The sequence below is a fragment of the Protopterus annectens genome, chromosome 9.part0 (assembly GCF_019279795.1).
Source record: "Protopterus annectens isolate FY-2018-M chromosome 9.part0, PAN1.0, whole genome shotgun sequence".
Taxonomy (NCBI): Eukaryota; Metazoa; Chordata; order Ceratodontiformes; family Protopteridae; genus Protopterus; species Protopterus annectens.
This window is the reverse complement of record NC_056743.1, coordinates 458,391,530-458,415,756: the sequence shown is the minus strand read 5'-3', so window position 1 is coordinate 458,415,756 and position 24,227 is coordinate 458,391,530. Positions and strand designations below refer to the sequence as shown.

General features: G+C 42.4%; 1 protein-coding gene across 2 annotated transcripts in view; it reads left to right on the top strand.

Annotated features, from left to right (window-relative positions):
* LOC122811267 (inositol polyphosphate-5-phosphatase A-like) overlaps positions 1-24,227 on the top strand; it is a 1,048,439-nt gene that overhangs the window by 991,976 nt on the left and 32,236 nt on the right. For both annotated transcript variants that reach the window (XM_044082997.1, XM_044082996.1), the window contains one exon: positions 22,184-22,255. In XM_044082997.1, the coding sequence (XP_043938932.1) occupies positions 22,184-22,255 (72 nt within the window). The remainder of the gene's footprint in view (positions 1-22,183; positions 22,256-24,227) is intronic.

Here is a 24,227-nt window from a genome sequence, read left to right as displayed (position 1 = left end):
AACACTCACAATCCCTCTGACCTTCGGACCCAAAACCATGAGTGAAATACAAAAGGAAGGGGTGTACCCATTTACCTTATGGATACCCACACCTTCAGGTTAGTGGCACAGCATGAGGCCTTGGAGACCATGCAAGTGTAACTAACATTGGCCAAAGCTGCAATCATCAGATTGTAGCCTGCTACAGATCACCTACCTTGTCACAGGAACCTCACTCAGTATTTCTGAGAACAGTGGAAAATGTAAAGGTCCTATCAAACACCATTATATGAGGTGATTACAACTACCCAAACCTTGAGTGGGAGAATTACTTGTGTACAACGTCCTTTGCCCAATGTTTTCTAGAATTTAAAAGCTCTAACACCCTGGAACAGCTGGTCACCATGCCCACTAGAGGTGACACCATACTGGACATGATCATCACCAACAAGGAGTACCAGTGTTCCACAACAGAGATAAAACCCTCGCTGGTAATATCAGATCATAAAGTAATCACACTGGACATCCACATCCCGCCCCCACCCACCCAGTCAATGAAACCACCGTGAAGACATTTTCTAAAGCAAACTGCACACGTCCCAAGAGAAAAGTGGAAGGTTCCAAAGACCTCTTGCTGTAGGATAATGGTATACAATCTGCCGAATCAGTTACAAGTGAATCCTATGAGCATCTACAGGGATGGATGGATCGAGACATCACAAATAAAACCAAGATGCACTCCTCCAAAAATAAGAAAACAATCTGGTGGTCGTTGCCCATAAATAAGCTAGACAACAGAAGGAGGAAACTAACACCTGACAGAGCCAACTTCACTAAAGGAATGGCATCACTGATCATTATTAGGAAGAAGCAATGATCACTCATAAAATAATTCAAGGACACTTTCAAAAGACAAATTGCCAAAGACTGTAAGAATGACAATCACAAAGCCTGTGGTAGCTATACTAGACATGTAGGTGTCAACTTCCAAATATGCTGTCAGCTACTGACAAATGGCAAGGAATACACTGAACCAACTTTCATTGCCCACATCCTGGGGGACAAGTTCAGTGAAAACTTCCCCCCATCACCCCCAAAATGGCCTGTGTCCATCACAGAAGGATGCAGAGCCCCAGACGTCATGGACATGCAGGTAAAGACAGCCCTCTCCAAAGCCGAGAACACAGCATCAATGGGACTGGATGGTGGGATGGTGTCCCAGGTTGCGTCTTACACTAGGCCCAAAAGGAACTACACCCTCACCTACATTCACTGCCCAGACTCAATCATACCACAGGGTATGTACCCAAAGAATGGCATACACTAACAGTCATCCAGCCCCACAAAGGGGGTGCCACAACAGAACCTGGAAACCATTGCCCTATATGTCTACTCAGCCTGGTCTACAAAGCTATTGAGCAAATTGTCATGGAACCCATAAACAGTGACATTGGGTACCTCCAGACACTGGACTCTACACAACCTCTCCTTGTCAAAGGCAGATCCTGCCTCCTAAACATAGTTGACTTACTTCAAACAGTTACCAAGGACATATATGGAGGTGAATGTAGTCCACACAGCCCACCTGGACCTCAATAAGGAGAGTGTACGCCATTCCCCACTCTGTCATCATGGACATGCTTACCAGCCTGAACATCAACAGCTATGAAACAGGATGTGTGGCCAAGTGGCTCACAGATCAAACACACATGTTCAGAATTGCGGGTGCCGTGTCTGACTCCAAGACAGTCACAAATGGCATCCCACAGGTCTTGGCCCTGGGGCCCCACCTGTTCAGTAGACACTGCTCAGAGGTACAGGCAAGCACGGGAGGAGTATGGCTGAACAGGTTTGCAGATGACTGCTAACTGTGGTCCATAATCAACTCTATGGCTGACACACACATCCTCCAGAAGGGGCTTACAGAGACAGATACCTGGTGTCAAAACAATGCCCCAAGAAGAATGCCAAAGAATGCATAGCCATCCCCTTTGGCTAAAACAAAGTGCAAACAAATGACCACATAGGTGGTACTCCAGTATGTATGGAGAAAGTCATGAAGGCCCTGGGGACACAGTTAGATAGTAAACTGTCCTGTGATGATCACATGGCCAAAGTGTGTAGACATTCCTTTTATGTAGCCCACCCAATATCACCTAATGTAACCCACTTTGTCTAGTCTGATGATGTCACCATCCTACAAATATACCTGTGGAAAAGAGAACTCACAGTAATGTGTATAGCGCGTCATGTTAATGCGTACTCCTGTAGTATCATAAACCAGTTAAGTAGGGGTTTGAATCCTGCACTTGACAAGTGTGTGTGTGTGTGTGTGTGTGTGTGTGTGTGTGTGTGTGTGTGTGTGTGTGTGTGTGTGTGTGTCTGTGGGTGATCTCCTGAGGAGAGGAGCAACCTTTTTGGAGAGTACTCAAACACCTTAAAAGTGGTATACTAATCTTTGGCAGGTCTGATGATGTCACCATCCTACAAATATATCTGTGGAAAAGAGAACTCACAGTAATGTGTATAGTGTGTCGTGTAAATGCGTACTCCTATAGTATCATAAACCAGTTAGGTAGGGGTTTGTATCCTGCACTTGACAAATGTGTGTGTGTGTGTGTGTGTGTGTGTGTGTGTGTGTGTGTGTGTGTGTGTGTGTGTGTGTGTGTGTGTGTGTCTGCTTGTGTGTGATCTCCTTGGAGAGGAGCAACCTTTTTGGAGAGTACTCAAACACCTTAAAAGTGGTATACTAATCTTTGTCAGGTCTGATGATGTCACCATCCTGCAAATATACCTGTGGAAAAGAGAACTCACAGTAATGTGCATAGCGCATCGTGTAAATCCATACTCCTGTAACATCATGAAGTAGGTAGGGGTTTGAATCCTGCACTTGGTGAGTGTGTGTGTGTGTGTGTGTGTGTGTGTGTGTGTGTGTGTGTGTGTGTGTGTGCTCTATGTGTGTGACACTGCTGGACAATGGGTTGTGGGTTTTGCTTTTACTACTATATGACATATCAGTATGACACCAGTATGTGCATTGCACATGTGAGGTAGCTGTGTGGCAAGTACATATGCGTACATGTGACCTCAATGATTGCATGTGTGGGAACCCTACTTTCTCCAAGAGCACATCTGTCATCTTTTCAAGAGTGTACTGCTGCTGCTTTCCAGACCTTAGGTCACATCTGTATGATTGTGACAAGGCCAGCCACTGCAGTGATCCCTGGCCTAGGTCAACTGTGTCACACACACTCATTACGGTTTCTATAGAATTCTGTGAGTGAGGGTTTATGGCCGAGGTATATGTCAGACCTGTTCAAACGCAGCAGGGTCTATCAATGATGGCTATTCATTATAGGTGTACAACCTTTGTGGATATGCATGCAGACCCCTTATTGCTTATGTGATCCACAGAGGGATTTAAACATACCGTTGGAAATGTGATTATCAAAGGAGAGATGACGTACCACTTGGTTGCATGTACACATCAGTACCTGTCCTTCATTTTGGTGGCTACTACCTATGTGGTACTGTGGGGATACTATGTTCCGTAAAGGTGGATGACTATGCATAGTTTGGCTTATAGCTTTACAGCATGGGTTTGACAACAGGTATCTGTCTGTATGATACCCTTGTGGAGGATGTGTGTGTCATCTGGAGAATGCATTATAGGCCACAGTATGCATTACCAGACATGGACGGACATATCCCTACTGTGATTGCTTGTACCTAGGAGAGCTATATGCCAAACAGGAGTGGTCTCAGTAATGGGTGCAGGTGAATACCACTGGTTACTGGCATAGTATAGTATCTGAAAGATCCAAATGTTGCTGTGTGTCCTACATCTGTGTGTCAGTTGTCAGGACATCATCTAACGATTGGTTATGGTCAGGCTATTGAAGTTATGTATACTACCAGAATGCAAAACAATGACAGTAACAGTATCACCCACAGCACAGTGTCAAACCATGTCATACACACATGTGTAGTCAGGTTCCGAAATGTGTGTAGTACAATGCATACTGGCCACCAATAGAAACTATGGAGTGTTACTGTGTAATACAGGGCATGTCACCCTGCCCATGTGTCTACTATGCATGTACATGCAGACAGTGCACCTCCACCATGTTCACAAATGTACACCTGCAAATCTGTGCTACACACGTCCCACACATATTGTCCACTCTCTAACACATGCTGCCAATACTACACACATCAGCCAAGTGGCATGTGGGCGGACAATACACTATTTTAACTAACACTCGTGTAAACAATACTACAATGACAATCACAGCTTTAATGCATCATGCCTGCTCAGCTACACCTTCAAGCATATCATTACACTCTACTGCTGACAACATGGTAACATTGCTATACTGCTATAAAGTCACCCTGTGCATCAGCACCATGGTAGCCTGTTCCTGCATTGATGTTACAGATGACAGGAGGTGGCACGGGTTTTATCATATGCACAGGGTGTGTTGTTGATTTGCCAGAGGCCTACAGTGTGCCATCCAATCGACATGTATGTGTGTGTGTGTGTGTGTGTGTGTGTGTGTGTGTGTGTGTGTGTGGCAAGTGTACTGCTATGGGCCACTGTTGATGTAATGTGTGCGGGTATGTGTTAGCCCTGGGTGTCTGGTTCATGTGTGTGTGTGTGTGTGTCTGCATGCACACAGTTCCAACATGTGGCTGCCATATATAGGTATTTGTGGGACAGCCACAGACTGTACCTGCCAGGCTTTACAGATCACCATCTCTGGCCATGGATACGGTACCTGTGCCTGGCAGGGGTGCTACTGACAATATCAGGTACTAAGCCAGACTGGGTACTATCCCCAGAGGTAGATGGATGTACACTGGACCCAAGTCCGTGCTGGGACTGTCCAGAGCCACTTGCACATGGTCTTCTAGGACGGTCTATGGACAGCCCACCCCCAACATTGCTGGGGCTGGTACTGGCACTACGGGAGTGGCTGTAACTTGAGGGACGTCCGCGGCGACTTCCAGCTGCTGATGTTCCTGGCATACGTCCACGTCTCACCCATCCTGCACTGTCCTAACACATGGACATGACATTGTGGAGGACATCTAATGTCTCACCCCAACATCTATCCATGACCTCATATCATCATTATCACTATCTGAGCCAGTGACATCAGCTTCCCTGCTGCAGTGAACCAGCCCAACCTCAGCACCTGTGAGAGGAAGACAAGAAACACACTTTACAACCTGTACATGATGTCAGAACACATGAACAAATGCACACATGCACACGTGAATACATGCACACATGAACACATGCACACGTGAGCACATGCACACATGAACATGTGCACACATGAACACATGCGCACATGAACACATGAACACATGCACACATGCACATAAATACACTCCTCACTAAAGCAGAGACACACACACACACCACCAGCAATCCAGAACATACCCTATAGTGGTTGATGGTGGGGCACAGTATCACAAGACAAACAGTCATATCACATGTGTCAGCATGCAGGACGTGTGTTGCTCAACAGCATGCAGTGTGAGCGTAGACAGTCCTTGTTAATAACAGTATACATGGCATTGATGCATGTGTGTTGTTGTTCAGTGATTGTCCTCACCCTGGAATGCAATGTCTACATAGACATAACATTGCTGTGCAAGTATTACAAGCTCTGCAATGACCTGTGCACCATCACTCACAGGTATACATACCATGGCTGGATGTGTATCTGTGTGTCACATAGATATCCATTTCTGATTAGAGTGTCTGTGTCTTTAGCAGATGATTGTGGACACAGGTTTAGCACATGCATGCTATGTATACACACAGGATGAGTGGTGCATGTATACCTGATGGAATACCATTGCTCAACATAGCCATTGTACAGTGGTTATGGTGAGTGTAGGACATATTGTGGACATGCCAGTGCCAGCCATGACATGGCATGCTACAACACAACTGCAACATTAAACATCATACATACACAGTGTGTGTCATGTGACCTATACACGCAATAGCATTACAAGACATATATGTGCCACTTTGTACAAATGTTGATTGCTATGCATATTGTGTATTGGTGCATATGTTTGCACACACACAACATTGAGGTGCATAGCAGTTAATGCTATGTGTAGTACTGTGGTTACTGTAACTGGATGGCGTGTTGTATCATGAGCCATCATCATGCAGCATCATGTTGTCACTTATGGCTACTTATGTGTGCCAGACCGGCACCTATCATGCTGTACCTGAACCGCAGTACCATGGCTACATTCACCATTTCACAGCCAGTTGTTACATGGGTTTGTAAGGTGCCCAGTAGGGAGCATTGCCTAACATGAATGTGTTGGAGAGTGTCACACTGCCCCATGATAGGCCTCTACCCCTCAGGTATATTATGTGTGCTGTGTGGATGACATTTGGGATACTGGAGTGTGACCTTACAGCGTGTGTCTGAATACGCCATGTGTAGCATATTAGCATGTACTGCGTATGACGGAGTTGTGTATGTCGTGTGCATGTGTATCGACTGCCTATCCAATGTCCACTATAGTGTAGCCACAATTGTTTGGGATGCTCTGTGTATTGCATGTGTTTGAGGCAGCCACTCATGTTACTGAGATGTGCATAGTCTCACGGCAAACATGCACAGCATGCATTATGCGTAGGTGTGTTAAATGTGTACATGGCCTACACCTCACCTATGGCATGCACATTTTAATAGCAATATTAAATGTAGAACACACTCACCAGCATGGGTCTGCTGCCTTGCTGTCACACCAGAGGGACCTACAAGGATATGAAACAGTTTGTCAGTGGCAACAACTGTGGCATTGCCACTGTGGCTTTGCAATCTTACAGTAGCACAATGGTTGACAGTCACAGGCCTACACATCATGTTCCAAATTATCAGTATTGAACAACACCAGGCTCCACATCTTCTAACTACACAGTACACATCTCACATATGCATGCTCTAACAATAGAAGTAACAGTAGTCTACAGATATGCCATCTTACCTGCACGCTCCATGTGAACTTGCTGGGGGGCTCCGGCCTCCATGATGATGCATGTGTGCTGTTGTTGTTGGCCGGGAGCCCCCAGGCTCAGGAGCAGCTCCTCCACTCTGGTGAGGGGGGGATGGGTGGCAACCCCACCACCTGTGGCAAGCTGTTGCCTACGGACATCAGACACACGCTGCCGGACATGTCTAAGTAAATCGCTGCAGTGATGTCGTACCTGCTCACCAGTTATGCATGCCTATGTCATTTATCCTACGAACAACATCTTGCCACAGCGCAGTCCGCTCATGCTGGTCCTGGATGGTTCTTGAAAATAGCAGGGTGTACTGTTCGAGGAGACAGTTGGTTAGTATCTCATCCTCTGCACGGCTGTAGGCAGGATTGCGATGGTGGGACATGGCCCTGGAAGACAAGAAAACAGTATGTATGAGCAAGTCATGTGGCACACTTAACATTGTACAGTACAGATATCACTGAACTGCCATAAATAGCAAACTGTTGTCTGTCAGAGGATACACACTTTCAATACCACATATCAGTGCTCAACCCACAACTGCCTGACACTTACTGATACGCTCTATATATTAAAACATTTTCTGCACAGCAACAAAGAGAAACCACTATGTAAGATTATGCAACAGTACATGGCACACTGTATGCGATACAATGCACCACCTAGCCACAGTAGGTATATATCCAGCTAATGCATAAAGAAATATGTAATCCATTGCAATGATTGTAAAGTCCAATTACAGTATTACCAGTATACCACACTAGTTGCTGATGGAAAACACCTGCCTACAATATGTGCACATTCATGAATATAGGAGGCATACTGCTGTACTAGACTATACATGTTGCTAGATACACACTTATATCCTGTAACACACATATGACCGAGGGCATGTTACAGGCATACCCACAAACACATCAGACATACATACAGGACACAGAGGTATGGCAACCCAGATGAGCTTTATATATGTACCATACAGTACTGTGTGTCAGTACTTACAAACCCTTATGCCTGAGGTATGTAATCTGTGAGGACTACAGGGAGCACACAAAACAGTGTTTCCAAGCAATGTGGACATACACCATGCTGTGCTGTTTAGGCCTACAACTTCAAGTAGTACTACAGTTCATACAGGGGTTTGATTCACCAGCAGTAACAATGAGCATACATGTACTGCTTTATCCTCCAGTGGCACACCCCAGTTAACACAAAGGGACTACATTGGACCGTATGCCATACTGCTTTTTCTGGCTAGCGATAGCATACACATCTTTTGCTGGGATCAGAGTTAGGACACATAATACCATGACAGAAACAATTTCCCACTAAGCTATCCCACATATACATAACTGTGACACATTCACCAACACATTCACCATCACACTCAGTCAACCTCACATAGCAATTATTGCAACAAGTACATGTGGATGTGTATTGGTTCATAGGTATGTTATAGGCTATTGGCCCTAGGGCCTATAGAAGCCCAGCCAGACAGTACCCTGGCCTTTGACACCCAAGTAATTTAGTTCCGTGTGTCCCTGTCAAGCAGAGCAACAGAGGTGATTCCTGGGGTGTAATTCCTATCTCCCATCCAATCATCAAGACTATTCATGATGAGTGCTACTGAGGAACTTTGTTTGCTATTGATAGGTAGTTTGTTCCACTGTATGGGATGTCTCTAAGATAGGAATCTATCCCTCCAGCATGTTCTGTCTATTGTGGTGACAAGGTTTAGGTCCCTAGAGCGTGTAGCTCGTAGGGATAGTGATCTGTTTATGTGGAGCATGTCCAACAGCTCTGGGTTTGACATAGCTTTGTATGTTAGGCAGGGGTCACCTCTGGGTTGCCGGTATGCAGCACAGTGTAGCTGTGGTTTGGTGAGACGGTATGCATAGGGCACCTGTTTGAGGACAGTATTACTCTTTGTGAGATATGTCTGTGGCCTTTCCAGTTGCTGTAGATGTCTTGTGAGGTACATACCAGAAGGGGCATTGTACTCTATAATGGGTTTTGTGAGTGATGAGTAGAGGGGAAAACTGACCTCTTTTTCCCTGGATGACACAGCTTTTGTGATGAGGTGTGCCATGTAGACAGATTACATGACTAGTGTGGCACTGTGATTATCAAGGGTGAGACTACTGTCCACCTGTGTCCCATGGTCTCTTATCACACTGTCAGTGTTAAGTCGACTACCACCTATGTGGTAGTTCATGGGTACAGAGTTTTTAGCAAAAGGGATGCAAATGAATTTCAGACATTGAGCTTGAGGCCATGGCTTTGTCACCAGGCATCTGTCGCAGTAAATGTGACTCTGTCTCTCCCTGCCTCTATATATATATATATATATATATATATATATATATATATCTACATATAAACATCCATTGGTGTACATATAGATATACATATAGGCACATATACAGTCCACCTTTCATGGTGGGAATATCAATTATGCGAAGTATGCGAGGTATACAGTTATGTAATGATGTTGCACAGTCTTGTGCGAAATGCATTGAAGGTGTTAGCCCATGTGGCTTTAGCAGGCCTCACTGGCTGTGACACTGCAAACCTAACAAATCACACCCACAGCGTTTAACCACCACATGTCATATACCAGCAAACAGCCATTGTCCACACTACTGTACAGAACACAGATAACATGGTTCAGATGTTTGACATTTAATGCTGAGCTACATATATCACAGTTATGTCCCACTGCACACAGCTACACACTTTGTCCATGGCAGTAGTTATGCAGGGCATCTGTGCATAGATACGTACTGCTGCCACATATTGATGTTTCAAAGTATGTAGAATAGTCTTCAAATACATCTACTACATGCCAGTAAATACATATCTGTTACATACCTTTCCTTTGTATGTGTTTGTAGTTTTCACTTTGCTGTATCTTTGGCTTTATTTTAGATTTTTATTGTTTTTTTTTTTCCACTGGTGTGGGTGGGGGTGTGCGGCTCTCTCTCTCTCTCTGTGTCTCTGTCTCTCTCAACATCTTCGATGGGATGATTGCATGTGTGGCCATCAAGTACAGCCTGCTTTTATAGGTATCTGCACATGTGCATGTGATGGCCTCTGCACCAATTGGTGGCCACCATTTGGTAATTGCATGCAGCCTGCTGTGTGGTAATTGCAGTACTCACTGTCATAGCAACCCAATGCTATAAATTGCTATGTCAGGTAGGCATAGCCCTTTCAGCTTTCCAAAGTGGGGCCCATTCTTGTTTGCTGTGGACACCGTTGTGTAAGTCAGAAGGTTGGTATACTTCTTATATGTGAAGCTAGGGGTGTAGCCAGTGATTTAAATGTTGTACTCGCTAGAGTGTTTTCTGAGTAGAGACATGCGTGAATGGGCGTACCTTTGTTGAAGGTTGTGAGTCAGGGCTGGTAACTCGGCACGTAAAAATCAACTACCAATCATTAGAGGACCGGAGTTCCTCTGTGACGACCCCTAACAGGGAAAAGCCGAAAGACACAAACAAACTCAGACCTGAATGTTGCCACTTTCACCACACAGTTGTCAGTGTAGAATTGTACTCACCCCTACAAATACTAACGCAAGATACATGGGTGTATGTAGTTTCTTTTCTACTTATACAATTAACTGCCATACAAAAGTAGTTATTGAGATGTATTCATTTGGCACATGAACTGTTTGTGAACTGCTGTACTGTGAATATTAATTTACCCACTTTTGAACAGTTTCTGCTTTTTTAGTGTTGACAGCACAGGCTGCTCAAGAAAACTGGACAAATTTCAGTACTGAGTATGCCTACCTACATCCTTGGTAGACCCTGAACACACAGGTTTATTGTAGATTTGGGTAGGGGTGCAGAAGGACAGAGAGCATTATGTATTAATGTGTGAACTTTATCTTGCTGGACTTAAAGGGTTGCTGTGTACCTGTTAGTTTACCAAGGCAAGTAGTCTGCGTAGCTCCCAACTGTGGACCTATCCAGATGGTAGCCAGAGGCTAGCCTATTATTCTTTGTCTGTGCACCACACCGGTCTTTTCAGCACTGGAACAATGGCATTGTCACAGTTGGTTGCTACCAGTACATGGCTACATCCCTTGGTATTTCACTGTTGTACTCCTACATAAGGGTATGCTTCTGGAACTCCTTCCAAAGCTATTTGCACAGTGTAACAGCAGAATAGCTGATATGCCTGTGTGTCTCTGCCTTTGCCAGGCCTCAAACACTCTGGTACATATTTGACCAGACTCAGGGAAAAGTCGGTAGAAGTGAGGCACACCTTTACAGTATTAGAGACATTACGTTGAGACTTTGAGAGAACCAGAGCATATGGATTAATACACATTTCCTGAAGTACAAGCGGTGTCAAACTCTTACTTATTATCATTATTCATTAAGTGTAATTCACCACCTTTCTGCCCAACGTGTCCAACTCTTACTTATTATCATTATTCATTAAGTGTAATTCACCACCTTTCTGCCCAACGTGTCCAACTCTTATTATCATTATTCATTAAGTGTAATTCACCACCTTTCAGCCAAACGTGTCCAACTATTACTTATTATCATTATTCATTAAGTGTAATTCACCACCTTTCTGCCCAACGTGTCCAACTCTTACTTATTATCATTATTCATTAAGTGTAATTCACCACCTTTCTGCCCAACGTGTCCAACTCTTACTTATTATCATTATTCATTAAGTGTAATTCACCACCTTTCTGCCCAACGTGTCCAACTCTTACTTATTATCATTATTCATTAAGTGTAATTCACCACCTTTCTGCCTGACGTCAGTAGCTTTCAGAGGGATTCAGAGGGACACAGCTAAAACCTGTCTCAAAATCAGGGACATGCCTGAAATTTAGTCACAGTTGCGAAGTATGGCCTCTGCCCTAATCAGATATGCTAGTGTTTGTCCTACTATGATACTGCGTGGGGGTTGTAAAGTGCTGCTGTAACATTATTTCCTGCTAGTATTGCTGGTTCTCTTTTCACAGTCATGTAATGCAATTCCCACAAGAACTGCTGGTAAGGATCCACAGAACAGGATTTGTGTTATGGCATTCCTGTTTGTCCTTTACATTCACTCATTCTGATGCATGATATATTGATTGCAGCACCAATTTCTTGTATGTTTACCATGGCTCAGTGGTACTTCATACAGTCTAGTGTGTACAAAGTCCGGGGTTCGAGACTGACAGAGGTATTTTATTTTGCTGCTGAGCAGAACAAGGACCCTGACATACAGAGTGACTAGGGCACTTTTAAGCAGTTGTAAGCGGGTTTGCGTGGGTTTACACGATGCTTAGCTAAGCGCAGACAAGTGCACACTCGCGCTAACTACTGCTTAAAAGTGCTTACTCCCGCTAACCCCCGCGCTCATTTCTTTGAAAGAAAAGAAAATGGGGAGATAGGAAAGTGGTGAAAAAGGGGCACAAAGAGGGAAAGACAGTAGGGAAAACAGCTCGGGATGTGCAGGATGGGTGTAGGGATGGGTGTGCATATACTAATAATTTGGATGGAAATTTGAAACCTTCCACCCCTGAGAGAGGGGTGAGGACAACGAAGTATGTTGTACTGCCAATTAAATTTCAGTTTATGTGTCCAGCGGACATGTGTGCAAAATGGGCAGCTATGTATGGGTTGTAATTTTTTTGTGGGAGCAGATTGCCCATTTTTTTTTTTTTTTTTCAGGTGAGAGTGGAATGTGGGGTAGGGGAAGTAGGTATATTTGGGGAGGTAGGTTGGGGAGGTAAACAGACAAGACAAACAAGATGCATACAGGGGCGGAATATGACACATGAGGTGGGTGAACAGCATTGACGGGGCAGGGTGTTTGGAAATCGCAAGCCCATGAGCCCACAGATGGCAACAGTGGAACTGAGATCCCCACCCATGGGCAGTCACCACTGTACCTTCACAGCCCGGGGGGGTGGCTGTGCTAGGGGCTGTGTAGGAGGGGCAGGCTCACCTGTGAGTCACGCCACTCTTGCCTCAAGCTGGCGTAGAGGATCAGCGACTGAATGCTCGATCTCCCTATGCACCACAGCCCGGACCGTTCGGAGGGCCCTCCTCTGGACAGGCTTGCATGGGTGGGGACGAGCCCCATCCCCTGCAGTGCTTCCACCCGAAGGTGGCACAGGACCAATGAAGAAGGAGGTCCCGGGCTGGGCACTGGACCTGCTGGTGCCAGGTGCCATCGCCAGCTGAGGTGGGACAGGTGGGTCTGCTGGGACCGGCCTTCCCATACGTTCTATGTTTAGGAGGATTTCATGACAATATGGGGTAGTAATAGCCAACAGCATTCCAATTTAGTTGTAACAGCATACAGTAGTATTCCCATTAACCCAACACATCAGAGTTCCAACAGTTGAACAGCAAGCATAACACATGCATATATAGAACAACAGTGGACATTCCAACAGCATGCAGGATTGATTGGTGGCAACAGGCCACCAAGATTGTGGTATGTGTACAGGGTACATGCATCAAAGTAAATGCAGATATGTATAAACCAATAGGACATGTGTCCCAACAAATGTTATGAGATTAGACATACCCATTGAGATGTGGATTTGCATTGTTTATGCACATACAGTAGGGTGTAAAAAGATACCTCCATTAACAACTTATATATACTTGTAGTTTACACTACATTCCTATTGACTGCAGTTATATATCCCCTACATGTATTATTACACTGGGCAATGTCCATTAAATTGTAAAATGGGTTTTGCTAGTTCTTGATATACCTGACCTGTGTCTGACATACAAACTGTCCTGGATGCAGATGTTACTGCTACATATTTATATATTTAATTTATATTTATATATGTACATGTCTGTATGTGTTCAGGTGACATTATCAGGTATATGTTGGCAGCCCCCTACATTTCTAGCAGCACACTGACATTTCTGGGGAACAGAATAACAAGCTACTCGTGGGCCAGATTAACCTGTACCATGAACCGACAGTTGAGGACTGTATATATGCTTAACAGCTACTGGCACTCCCTTCATCCACTTTATATGGGCCTACCCATGTGTGGGTTGACTGCGCTTAATACAATAGTACTATTTCTATAATGCAAGGGTACAACAACATATTGAAGTAAGTGACATGGACGCACTCCAGGAATTATACCTTTATTAATTACATTACACACTTTTCTAGTGGCTCTCTCATTTGTTTGATATATCAGTGCATGCAGAGGTCTTTTATTCAAGACAACAAGACATATTATACCTTTATTAATGGGTTACAACACCTTTTCACGCTGTCTCACTTATTTTATATAACAGTACATGCAGAGAAGTTATTCAGCACTCATTATACCTTTATTAATGGGTTACAACACTCTTTTTCAGGCTCTCTCACTTCTTTTATATGACAACACATGCAGAATAATTACTAACCTGCCTGGTGGTGCAGCCTTAGCAGCCTATCTGCATAGGCTTGCTGATTCGCAGCATGGACACCTGCAGCTGTGAAGTAAATGAAGGGATATTGAGACATACCTATCCATAACATAGACTACAATAGCAATTCTTACATACCTCATTCTATGGCTACATACTCAGTAGTGGGGCATTTTCCATTTCATGGACCTCCTGTATCCACTGGTTCAGTTGGTCCTCTTTGCATCTCTTTAGGTCTGAGAAGTGGTGTCTGACCTGCTCACCAGTCCGAGGGACGCCTGTGGCACTGGTGAGATCATGTGTAGACGGTTCCAGGCTTCCGCTTTGTACTCAGTGCCCTGAAACTGGCCCTGCAGGAGTCTTGCATCATGATGATGGACGAGGAGCCAAACCATTACTTTTGACTCCTCAATGCCCCACCATTGAGCTTGAAAACGAGAACCCTCTCCAACACCGGCCATACTATCTGCAGATGGGAGCTACAACCAGTTATGGCAATTATTCCCGCCTATGGAGCTTAAATATGCCTCATTTCCCGCACTTATTTGTGATTGGCCGGTTTTGAAAATTCTCAGCTAAAAGCAAACCAGCAATGGGTAAACTTCCATTGATATATATGAGTGTGTTGGTAATGCATCCATATTTAAAGCTGTCATGGCTTAGTGGTTTAGTACTGTGGTTATGGTGCACAGTATCCCGGGTTCGAGGCCTGTCATTGCTTTTTATTTTACTACTGGTCAGACCGGCTAGGAGGTGTGGCTGTGTTTAGCCAACTTTGCCCAACGTTGTTCTACGTTGCTCTATGCTGACCGACGTTGCGCTAGTTAGCGTGGAGCGCAGCTCCGCGCGAACATGTTTTGTTTGCTCTAGTTGGCTCTGTGCAATACTATTGCGCTAGTTAAAGCAGTGCTCAGCTATGAGCAATTGTACTTAACTGTGCTTAATACTAGTAAACTTTGCTTAGTAGTGCTTCACATTGCTTAAGATATGTTACTTATGCATTTATCAGTATGCATGACCATTCCACCTTCTTATATATATATATAAAATATCGTTCACTACCACATAGGCCATTTCAATGCATTTTACTGAGATTTAAAAGGTAAATGTCAGGAATTCTATTTATGCACACATTTCCGACAGAAAATAGGTAGGGGAGTGGCGGGACTCGAACCGGGAATGCCTCCTCTTTGTGCGAGGGCTCTACCACTACGCTATTGCTATTTGGTTTAATTTGCATATAAATAGTTTATTATCCTCTTCGATGTCTACACTGCTACCTGTAGCTAAGCAATGGACAAACCCGCGCATACACGTGCAAATACGGGCAGCTATATTGTGAATAATAATAAAAAAAACAGGAAACCTTTACATTTTAAACTTGTACAGGGATTTAGAATGTGTGGGAGTTTAGTGTTGGGTATGTGGACATTTGAGCGGACTCGCTCATTTCAGTTGACATTTGCAGTTTAGGCACTTGCAGGGCCGTGGATATTTGGACTGCTCGGCAGTCTGACACGCCCCCTGCACTTGTGCACGCTCCGTGTAAGCCTTAGAGTTGAGTCAGCGCACCCTCATGAATATGCATGATGCACTGACATCATACTCTTAGACTGCAGTTTCCGTGTAAGACTTAGTTAGTCTTACACGGAGGATTAGTGAATCCCGGCCATAGTGTGTGTTCCTTGTATGACTTCCTTCAAAATTTGTGTGATCAAATATAGTGGATAGCCCTAAATTCTAGTATTTTTCAAAGTCATGGTTTTCATTAAAAATATGGTGTCATCTGAAATTATGCAGGACAAATGCATCATCTTTCCTTAAACTATACTGGACATTTCTGTGGGCAGGCTGCAAGTGCTAAAATGCAAGCATGCATTTGAAAAAGTTGTTTTTCTGTAGATAGATTTGTAATATTTGTGTACAGGTTCTTTAAAAATCTATCTAAAAAGTGGATAACATCATAAGCAGTGTGCATAAACCTTAAGAAACTAATTATTGATTCCATTTCATTTAACTCATCAACTGTTCCTCTCTGTAAACAAAAATATAATGTAAAAATCAGGTATACATTCCTATATTTTCCTTAAACCTAGAGCTAAAAATTTAATTTTTTTCTCAGTAGTTTAAAATAGTATAGGAATATATGGGGGCCGAGGCAGCCCAATGACAACATCTGTGAGTCAATGAATGTATTGCTCTTCAAAAATATAAATATTAAAATATCCATAATTTTTTAATTGCATCAAAAACAACTGGTGCAGAACAATGATATCCCATAGAATATTAATGAAACATGTATGGGATATACCATATATACGCACAAAACAGAGAAAGGTAATAGGAAGTATAATGTGAAAAAACTGTAACATTAAAACAATAAAACAAGCACCATTATGCCTTAAAATCTAAACAGGTACAATAAACATATGAAACAGAATGTTCATCTTCACTATATCAATACTAAATCTAAAAAGGGTAGCATGGACCATAGTAGCCGTGTACTTCCTATAACGTCTTGTTCAGGTAGACAACCATGATCTTTATAATTTTTTAAATCCATTCCGTTACCCAATATTTCAGCAGAGCAATTCCCAGCTTCTGAGACCCTTATGGAACACATCTTTTTAAAACCTTACCCACCCATGGACAGCATCAGGTGCTATCCAGTTAGTGTAGTATACAAATGTGTTATCACTGATATCTGAATAAGCATAAATTCCTGGGCTTTTGACCATTTTTGTAGGAGCCTGATATCAGCGTTCCGTCCTTAACCTCCTGAGGGACAATTATGACCAATGCTAGTAAGTCCTTCCAGATGGGTAAGACTCCCAAACAACCACAAAGTATATGAAGAGCATCAGCTCTCTATGTAGGTAATCTGCCATAGAGTACAGAGTGTCCGTATCCATTGGCTGCCATTCTGTCCAGAGTCCAGTACCTCTTGAAAAAAACAGTCTAAACTAATGACTTAAAAGCATAGGAAACATAGCCAACAAAGACAAAATGGCACAGTGGTGCAGCGGTTGTGTTGTTGCCTCACAGCAAAAGGTTCTCTGGTTCGATTCTCGTTCTGGGGTGCCTTCTGTGCTGAGTCTGCATATCCTCCCTGCATTCGTGTGGGTTTCCTCTGGGTGCTCTGGTTTCCTCCCACATTATAAAGACGTGTGTCTGGAGTGTTTCCCCCCAGGGCCTCCACTGAAAATTGTCTTTGTTCCAAGTCGGACTTTCCCAGTAAACAATGTTAAATAAATAAAATGTGCACTTGTAACTATCAGCACTCTTCTTGGGGCCCTATGAGAATGTATGTTCTCTATAAGCAGGTTCATAGTCATGGTTCTGTATTCCTCAGTGTGCAACAAATAAAGGTTTAAGGTCTGCAGTTTCTTTTTACAAAGACGACCTCCTGTTGAGAGTGCCCCCTGTAATGATACTTCTTCATAACTGAGACTTTATTAAAAATTTGAACAATAGAAAATGTGCCTCAGTTGTAAATATCTCCAAAAAAATTTTCCTTGGCAGTGAGAACTCCACCCTTAACTGAACAAAGGACATTAGATGTTCTAGCATGGATATATCCGTGTTTCTCCATTTGTGCCACTGAAGCCTCTGTCATCCAGTTTTTAGAAGCATATATCCCTACAATGGCTGCTTTTCTAGATATTGGTCTAATTAAGGGTATTTCCTATGGAACATCTTGAATGCTTTATTTGCTATAGTTATTGTCCACCATTCCTATAAATGGGCTGGTAAAGATCTGAGATATCACAGCATGGCTCTGTTAAAATGGCTTCCATAAAATGTGTCAGTAATCTTACTTACATGCCAGAGACCATTTTATGTGTTCTCTCATACCAGTGTAACATTGTATTGTGAGGAATGGATGTATACAAATGCATTATATAAATAGTAACAAACATCTCATTTTCAAAAAAAAAAAGGTAACTATAACGCATGAATTCTTAAGCACAGTCACCTTAAAAAATCCATTCGATTTCTTATATAGCTAGCTGTCGATTCAGTCTTTAGTGGCTGCAGCAACTGGATGTGATAGCGGATCTGTATGACTGTATGGCTTTATTTAATTATTTCTTAAGAAGTTCTGTTTACTTTTGAAGGATGAAAGCACTTAATTAACATTGATAAAATGCTGCCTTTTTGTTATTTTATTTATTATTTATTTTTATTATTTGACACACTACCACACATGCTCTAAAAACAACCTTGGGGCATGCAAAATTTAAACTAAAAGTAACCCCACACTCGCTGGTAATTATATATTCTAACTCCAAGATTGCTCAGTGTCAGAGAAAGGAAATATTCTCCAACCCTGAAAATTGTGTCATCTTGCACACCAGTCAACTAAACAAATGTTGACCAAAGGCAGTTCACCCATATAGATAGACGTATATATGTGTGTGAGTGTGTGTGTGTGTGTGTGTATATATATATATATATATATATATATATATATATATATATATATATATATATATATATATATATATATATATATATATATATGTGTGTGTGTGTGTGATAACTGCTGTGGTGGTGCTGCGGTAGCATTGTCACCTCACAGTAAGATGTTGTCCTGTTCGATTCTCAGCTAGTGCTTCTTCTGTGTGGAGACATGCGTGAATGGGCGTACCTTCATTGAAGGTTGTGCGTCAGGGCCGGAAACTCAGCACGTAAAAATCTACTGCCAATCATTAGCGGACTGGAGTTCCGCTGTGGCGACCCTTAACTGGGAAAAGCCGAAAGACACAACAACATATATATATATATATATATATATATATATATATATGAATCTGCCTAAGTAGGTCAGTAGAAAGTTGACTGCAAAAGACCGACATCGTAAATATCAGTACTAAACTTTGCATGTTGAGTAAAATTTTCACCGCATGCTAGCAACAAAGAACAAAGTAACATCTTTTTTTACAGGGGGGCAGGACTAATTATATATACTAACTCCAAGATTGCTCAATCCCTGCGGAAATTAATATATCCTCACCAGCAGATTGTCAGTCAAGCACAAATGTTGACCTTTTGTATGTGTCGATATCCCAACATTTTGCAGTCAACTTTTTTGCTTTCAACATTGTGGTATGTTGACTTTGTGAGGGTTTATTGTAGGATATATATATATATATATATATATATATATATATATATATATATATATGTGTACTATTAAATAGTTTTATATCAATGTCTTCCCATGAGAAACATGAGGAAGTAAAAAAACTTTGAAATAAATGGATTAGCAGTGGTGAGTGCTGCTTAAAGCATGATGAAGAGTGGGCATGACGTGTGTCTTTTCATAGATTGTTCAGTAACTTATGCACCGTATCTTTGCTGTTTGGTAGTGTTCTGCTGTGAATTAATCAGCTGATTTCCCACTTTTTATGTAGACTGTGGAGCCTATCTTTAACTTGACTGTAGTATTTTATTTATTTATTTAAGTTTGATGACCGGGGAAGTCCACTGGGCCAAGAAGAGCCTGTTTTCAGTGGAGGCCCAGGGAGAAAAGCTCCACAATAATTGCAAGTTACATTTCACATGTTACAAAAGGACATAGTTCACACAGCTAAGTAAACATTTACAGATAAGCTCCATGATATTTGCAACTGGCTTGTCACAATGTTACAAAAATGAAAAGACATAATTCAGTACAGAAATTTCAACATTTACATAAAGTGAATATTTTTGTTATAAACTCAATTGTAGGTTAACCATTTCAAAATATATAGCTACTAGCCATTAGTAGGTTAGGAAAATATTATGCATGGAGAGGGTAGTAGTATAATTGAGACTAGAGAGTATAGTACAATAGATATTAGAGAGATAATTCATTTTTGGTAGGGAGGGATTGTTTTGGGGGGAATGAAGTAATAGTAGAGTTAGTTGGATGAGTCAGTGCAAGGTGGAATGTGGGGCGGTTAAGTTGAAGCATGGCAAGGGCATTCCCATTTGGAAGAAAGATAAGAGAGTAGTTGAGATTTGAAATTTGTATGGTTAGGTAGGTTGTATAGGTGTGCGGGGAGAGAGTTCCACTGTTTAGCTAAGGAGTGGGACAGCAGTAGATGGCCAGGAGGTCGTGCAGATTGTGGACCTGAAGGAGATTTTGGTTTTTGGATCTGAGTGAGCGGTTGGGAATGTAAGGTTTTAAGGAAGTAGCGAGAGCTGGGCAGTTGGCAGGTTTAGAGATGAGCTTGTGGGCAATGGTGAGTTGTAGGTAATTGAGGTAGTTGGGTAGTTCAAGCCAGTTGAGAGTGAGGAGGGAGTGACAGTGGTGGGATGAGTTTTTTGAATTGTGTGCAAATTTGGAGATCTTGTGGTAGCAGGATTCAAGTTTGGACCGAAGGTCAAGATGGAGATTGGTGAAAAGAGGGGCACCATACATAAGGGAGGGGAGTAGGAAGGTGGATGCAAGAGTTTAACGGGTAGAGGGGCTTAGGAAGTGGTTGTGCCTGTAGAGGAGACCTAACTTTTGGTGGGTTTTCTTGATTGCGCAGTGGATGTGGGTGTCAGATTTTAGTTCTTCATCAATAATGATGCCAAGAAGCTTGGTGTTGGGAATGATTTCAAGGAGGGTGTTGTTTTGGCTCTATATGGTGAATGTGGATTTGTCAATGGAGTTTTTGTTAGGGGAAAAAAACATTAGCTTGGTTCTATTTGTATTTAATGCCAGATGGTTAGACCGCATCCCAGTTTCTGTTTTGGAGAAGGCTAGTTGGGTTTTTGCTAGGAGCTCGGAGAAGGAGAAGGATGAGCAGATGATTGTTGAGTCATCTGCATACTGGATGATAGATGAGTCTGGGGTGGATTGGTGAAAGTTGTTAATGAATAGGTTGTAGAGAAGAGGGCCAAGAACAGAACCTTGTGGGATATCTGTGGATGTGGGAAGGAAGGGGGAGGTTGAAGTTTTCCATTGGACAGCTTGTTGGCAGTTGGAGAAGTAGCTGGAAAAACAGGCAATGGTGGTGGGAGAGAGGTGTAGGGTGAAGAGTTGGGATATAAGTAGGGTGTGTGAGATTGTATCAAAGGCCTTTGACAGATCTAGGAATAGTGTGGATATGAACTTGCCTGAGTCGCGTTCGAGGTTTATGGTTTCAAGAAAGGAAAAAAGGGCAGTCATGGTGCTGTGGCCAGAGGACCTTCCGGGAAGAGAAGCAGTTGCCAAACAGAAAACAATCAGTGAGAAGGTTAGCAACTACAGAAATAGCTCAGCCTATTGTTTTGGTTTGAATGTTACCTTTCTGTTTGTTTTTATTATTTATGCACCAATGGGGAGCTGCAGTTCACTGCGAAGCAGGAAAATAATGTAGATATGCCAGGGGCTTTAGAAAGGGACATGCAGTAAATTATGACTCAATAGAGAACTAATTAAAAAAGAATGGAATATGGTAGAAGCGAGTACACTACTGGGGTTTCCTATGAATCAAGGGCAGAAAAGCCAAGCCAAAAGATGGTGCCTTTCCACATCAGGTTTTTTGATTGAATATGTAAGTACAATCATAAGTACAAATGGTACTTACAGTTGTGCACACTACTGAGGGATGCCCATGGGACAGACAGAGTTTAGTCAGGCAGAGGTTTTTAGTATTTAAAGATGAAGTATGAAGAATCTCATGAATAAGCTCGCATAATATTTTGCTTTATGACAGTGCAGAAAATGGTTTTAGAACTAGTACGAAGTTCTGCAAAACCACTAACTATCCTTTTATTTCCTGTGCAGGTAGATGAACGTAAGCCGACCCATATGATATATGATAATATAGGACCAAATGTCTGTATGGGAGACCACAAGGTATGACACCATTTTCCGATTCATGTGTGTATATGGGACACTGTCCAGTACTGATGTTACACTGTGTAATCAAGTAAAACAATGTTGAAGTAGCTCATGTTTTATTAGCTGCTGCAATTCATTTTTTAACTTTTTTGTCACTTTCCTACTGACAATCTTCTCTCCTGTTCACTCTGTAGAACTGTTTGTTTCCTGAGGGCAAGAGCCTTATAGGTTGTTCATTCCCTTGGTGTGACAGTCAAGTATCCTAGGAGTGGGAAACATTATTCCAGGAGAGGGGCATGGGATTTTGCAATTAAGCACTAATGCCCCATGTGCTTGCCGAGGGTATCAAATGGTTATTATGCAGTGGGCTGCCACAATGCATTTAAATACCCCTGCATATACATATTAAAATGCCCCCTGCCCTATTTCTAGACTACACCTCTACATGTTCCCTGGTTTCTTCCTAGGACTCTGCCATGGAAAGTGTATACAGACACATGTCTACCCCCCCCCGATTTCCTTCACCAGACAGAGGCATGTAAGATTAGCCATACTATTCTTCTACTCACCTGTGCCATTTCTGACAGGTGCCCAAGCAGCTAGCCAAACAGAGATCATCAAGTTCAAAGTCATGGTTATACCCCTCTATCTCGGTACAGCTGGCAAGATACAGTGTTTTCATATTTGGTCAAACAACTATACGTAGCAGGGGAAATGCAGTCAGAACTCTGTACCATTGTCAGTCACTGAGTGTGCAGAAACTCTGCTTTTTTAAATTATTATTTAGTTCTGTTTATTTATTTACTTGCTTATTTACTTGTATTTTTGTAACTCTTGGCTGATGTTAGGGATTTCATGTACATGATACACTGCTACGCAACAAGAATTATAAATTCATTAGACAGCTGAATGACCTCTGACCCTAGACTCCACTGGTTGGGTAGCCCTTAGACTTTATGTTAACTTGTTCATTTAAATAACAACCTTGTGGGAAATGTGTTACTGAAGAAAGCCATGAAGTGCTAATGAAGTGATTTGTACTTGATGGGGGGAAAAGGACTAAGCAGTCAGTGGGCTGAATCAATATATCTCTCAGACTGGTATGCAACAGGAAGAAAAATAATTAATGTTAAGAACCTGACGCTAATAGGTATGCAGCAACAATCTGATAGCACATAGGTATTACAGCCAGGATTCCATTGTCTGGATATGACCCTAAAAACTGCTCACTGATTTTGAATGTCAAAAGAAGTAAGTGTTTATGTTGTTGTACAGTAACAGGAATGGCAAACAGCACCCTCCTACATGTTCAGTTATTGCTTACAAGTCATTTGAAACACTCTCCTTGAACATTTAGATTATTACAATCTTTTAAAATTTGCCCTGCACTATGATCTTGCACATTAAAATGGCTTTTCATTTGCTTGCATAATTGTTATTCCAGGCAGTTTCCTTCTCAACAATTGAAACTCGAGTTAATGTTCTGCGATTCCCCACATTGCTGTGTGTCTCAGTTCTCTTTACTTAAACTGATCCCTCCTTTCCAAAGTTAAAAAAATACATACTGAGCAGCTAACTTCATTACAGATATCTTTGGGATCGGACATCACATTCATTCTTACTGTGTAATGGGCTGATACAAGCTTACCAGTAACATCCGTACACCTTATATTTGCTCACAAGCTGCTCTGTACATTGTGTTTCACAGCATCTCTATTTTTGTCGGCACAATCCTCTCCCCTGCAAGTCCCTGACATTCCTTCTTAGTCTTTTGGTTATGATCAAGTGTTGGTCTTGTGAGGCAAACTGTCTGACCAGCCTAGAAGTACACATTAGATCTATGAATGGCATTTTGTCATCAGGACTTCTTCCTCCCTGGAACTGTTTGCCAGAGTATCATGAAATTATGCGCCTTTGCCTTCCTTCCCATGATTTAGCTCTTTACACTCAGTGGAAATATAACTGATACTCATCCTAAGTAGAATAT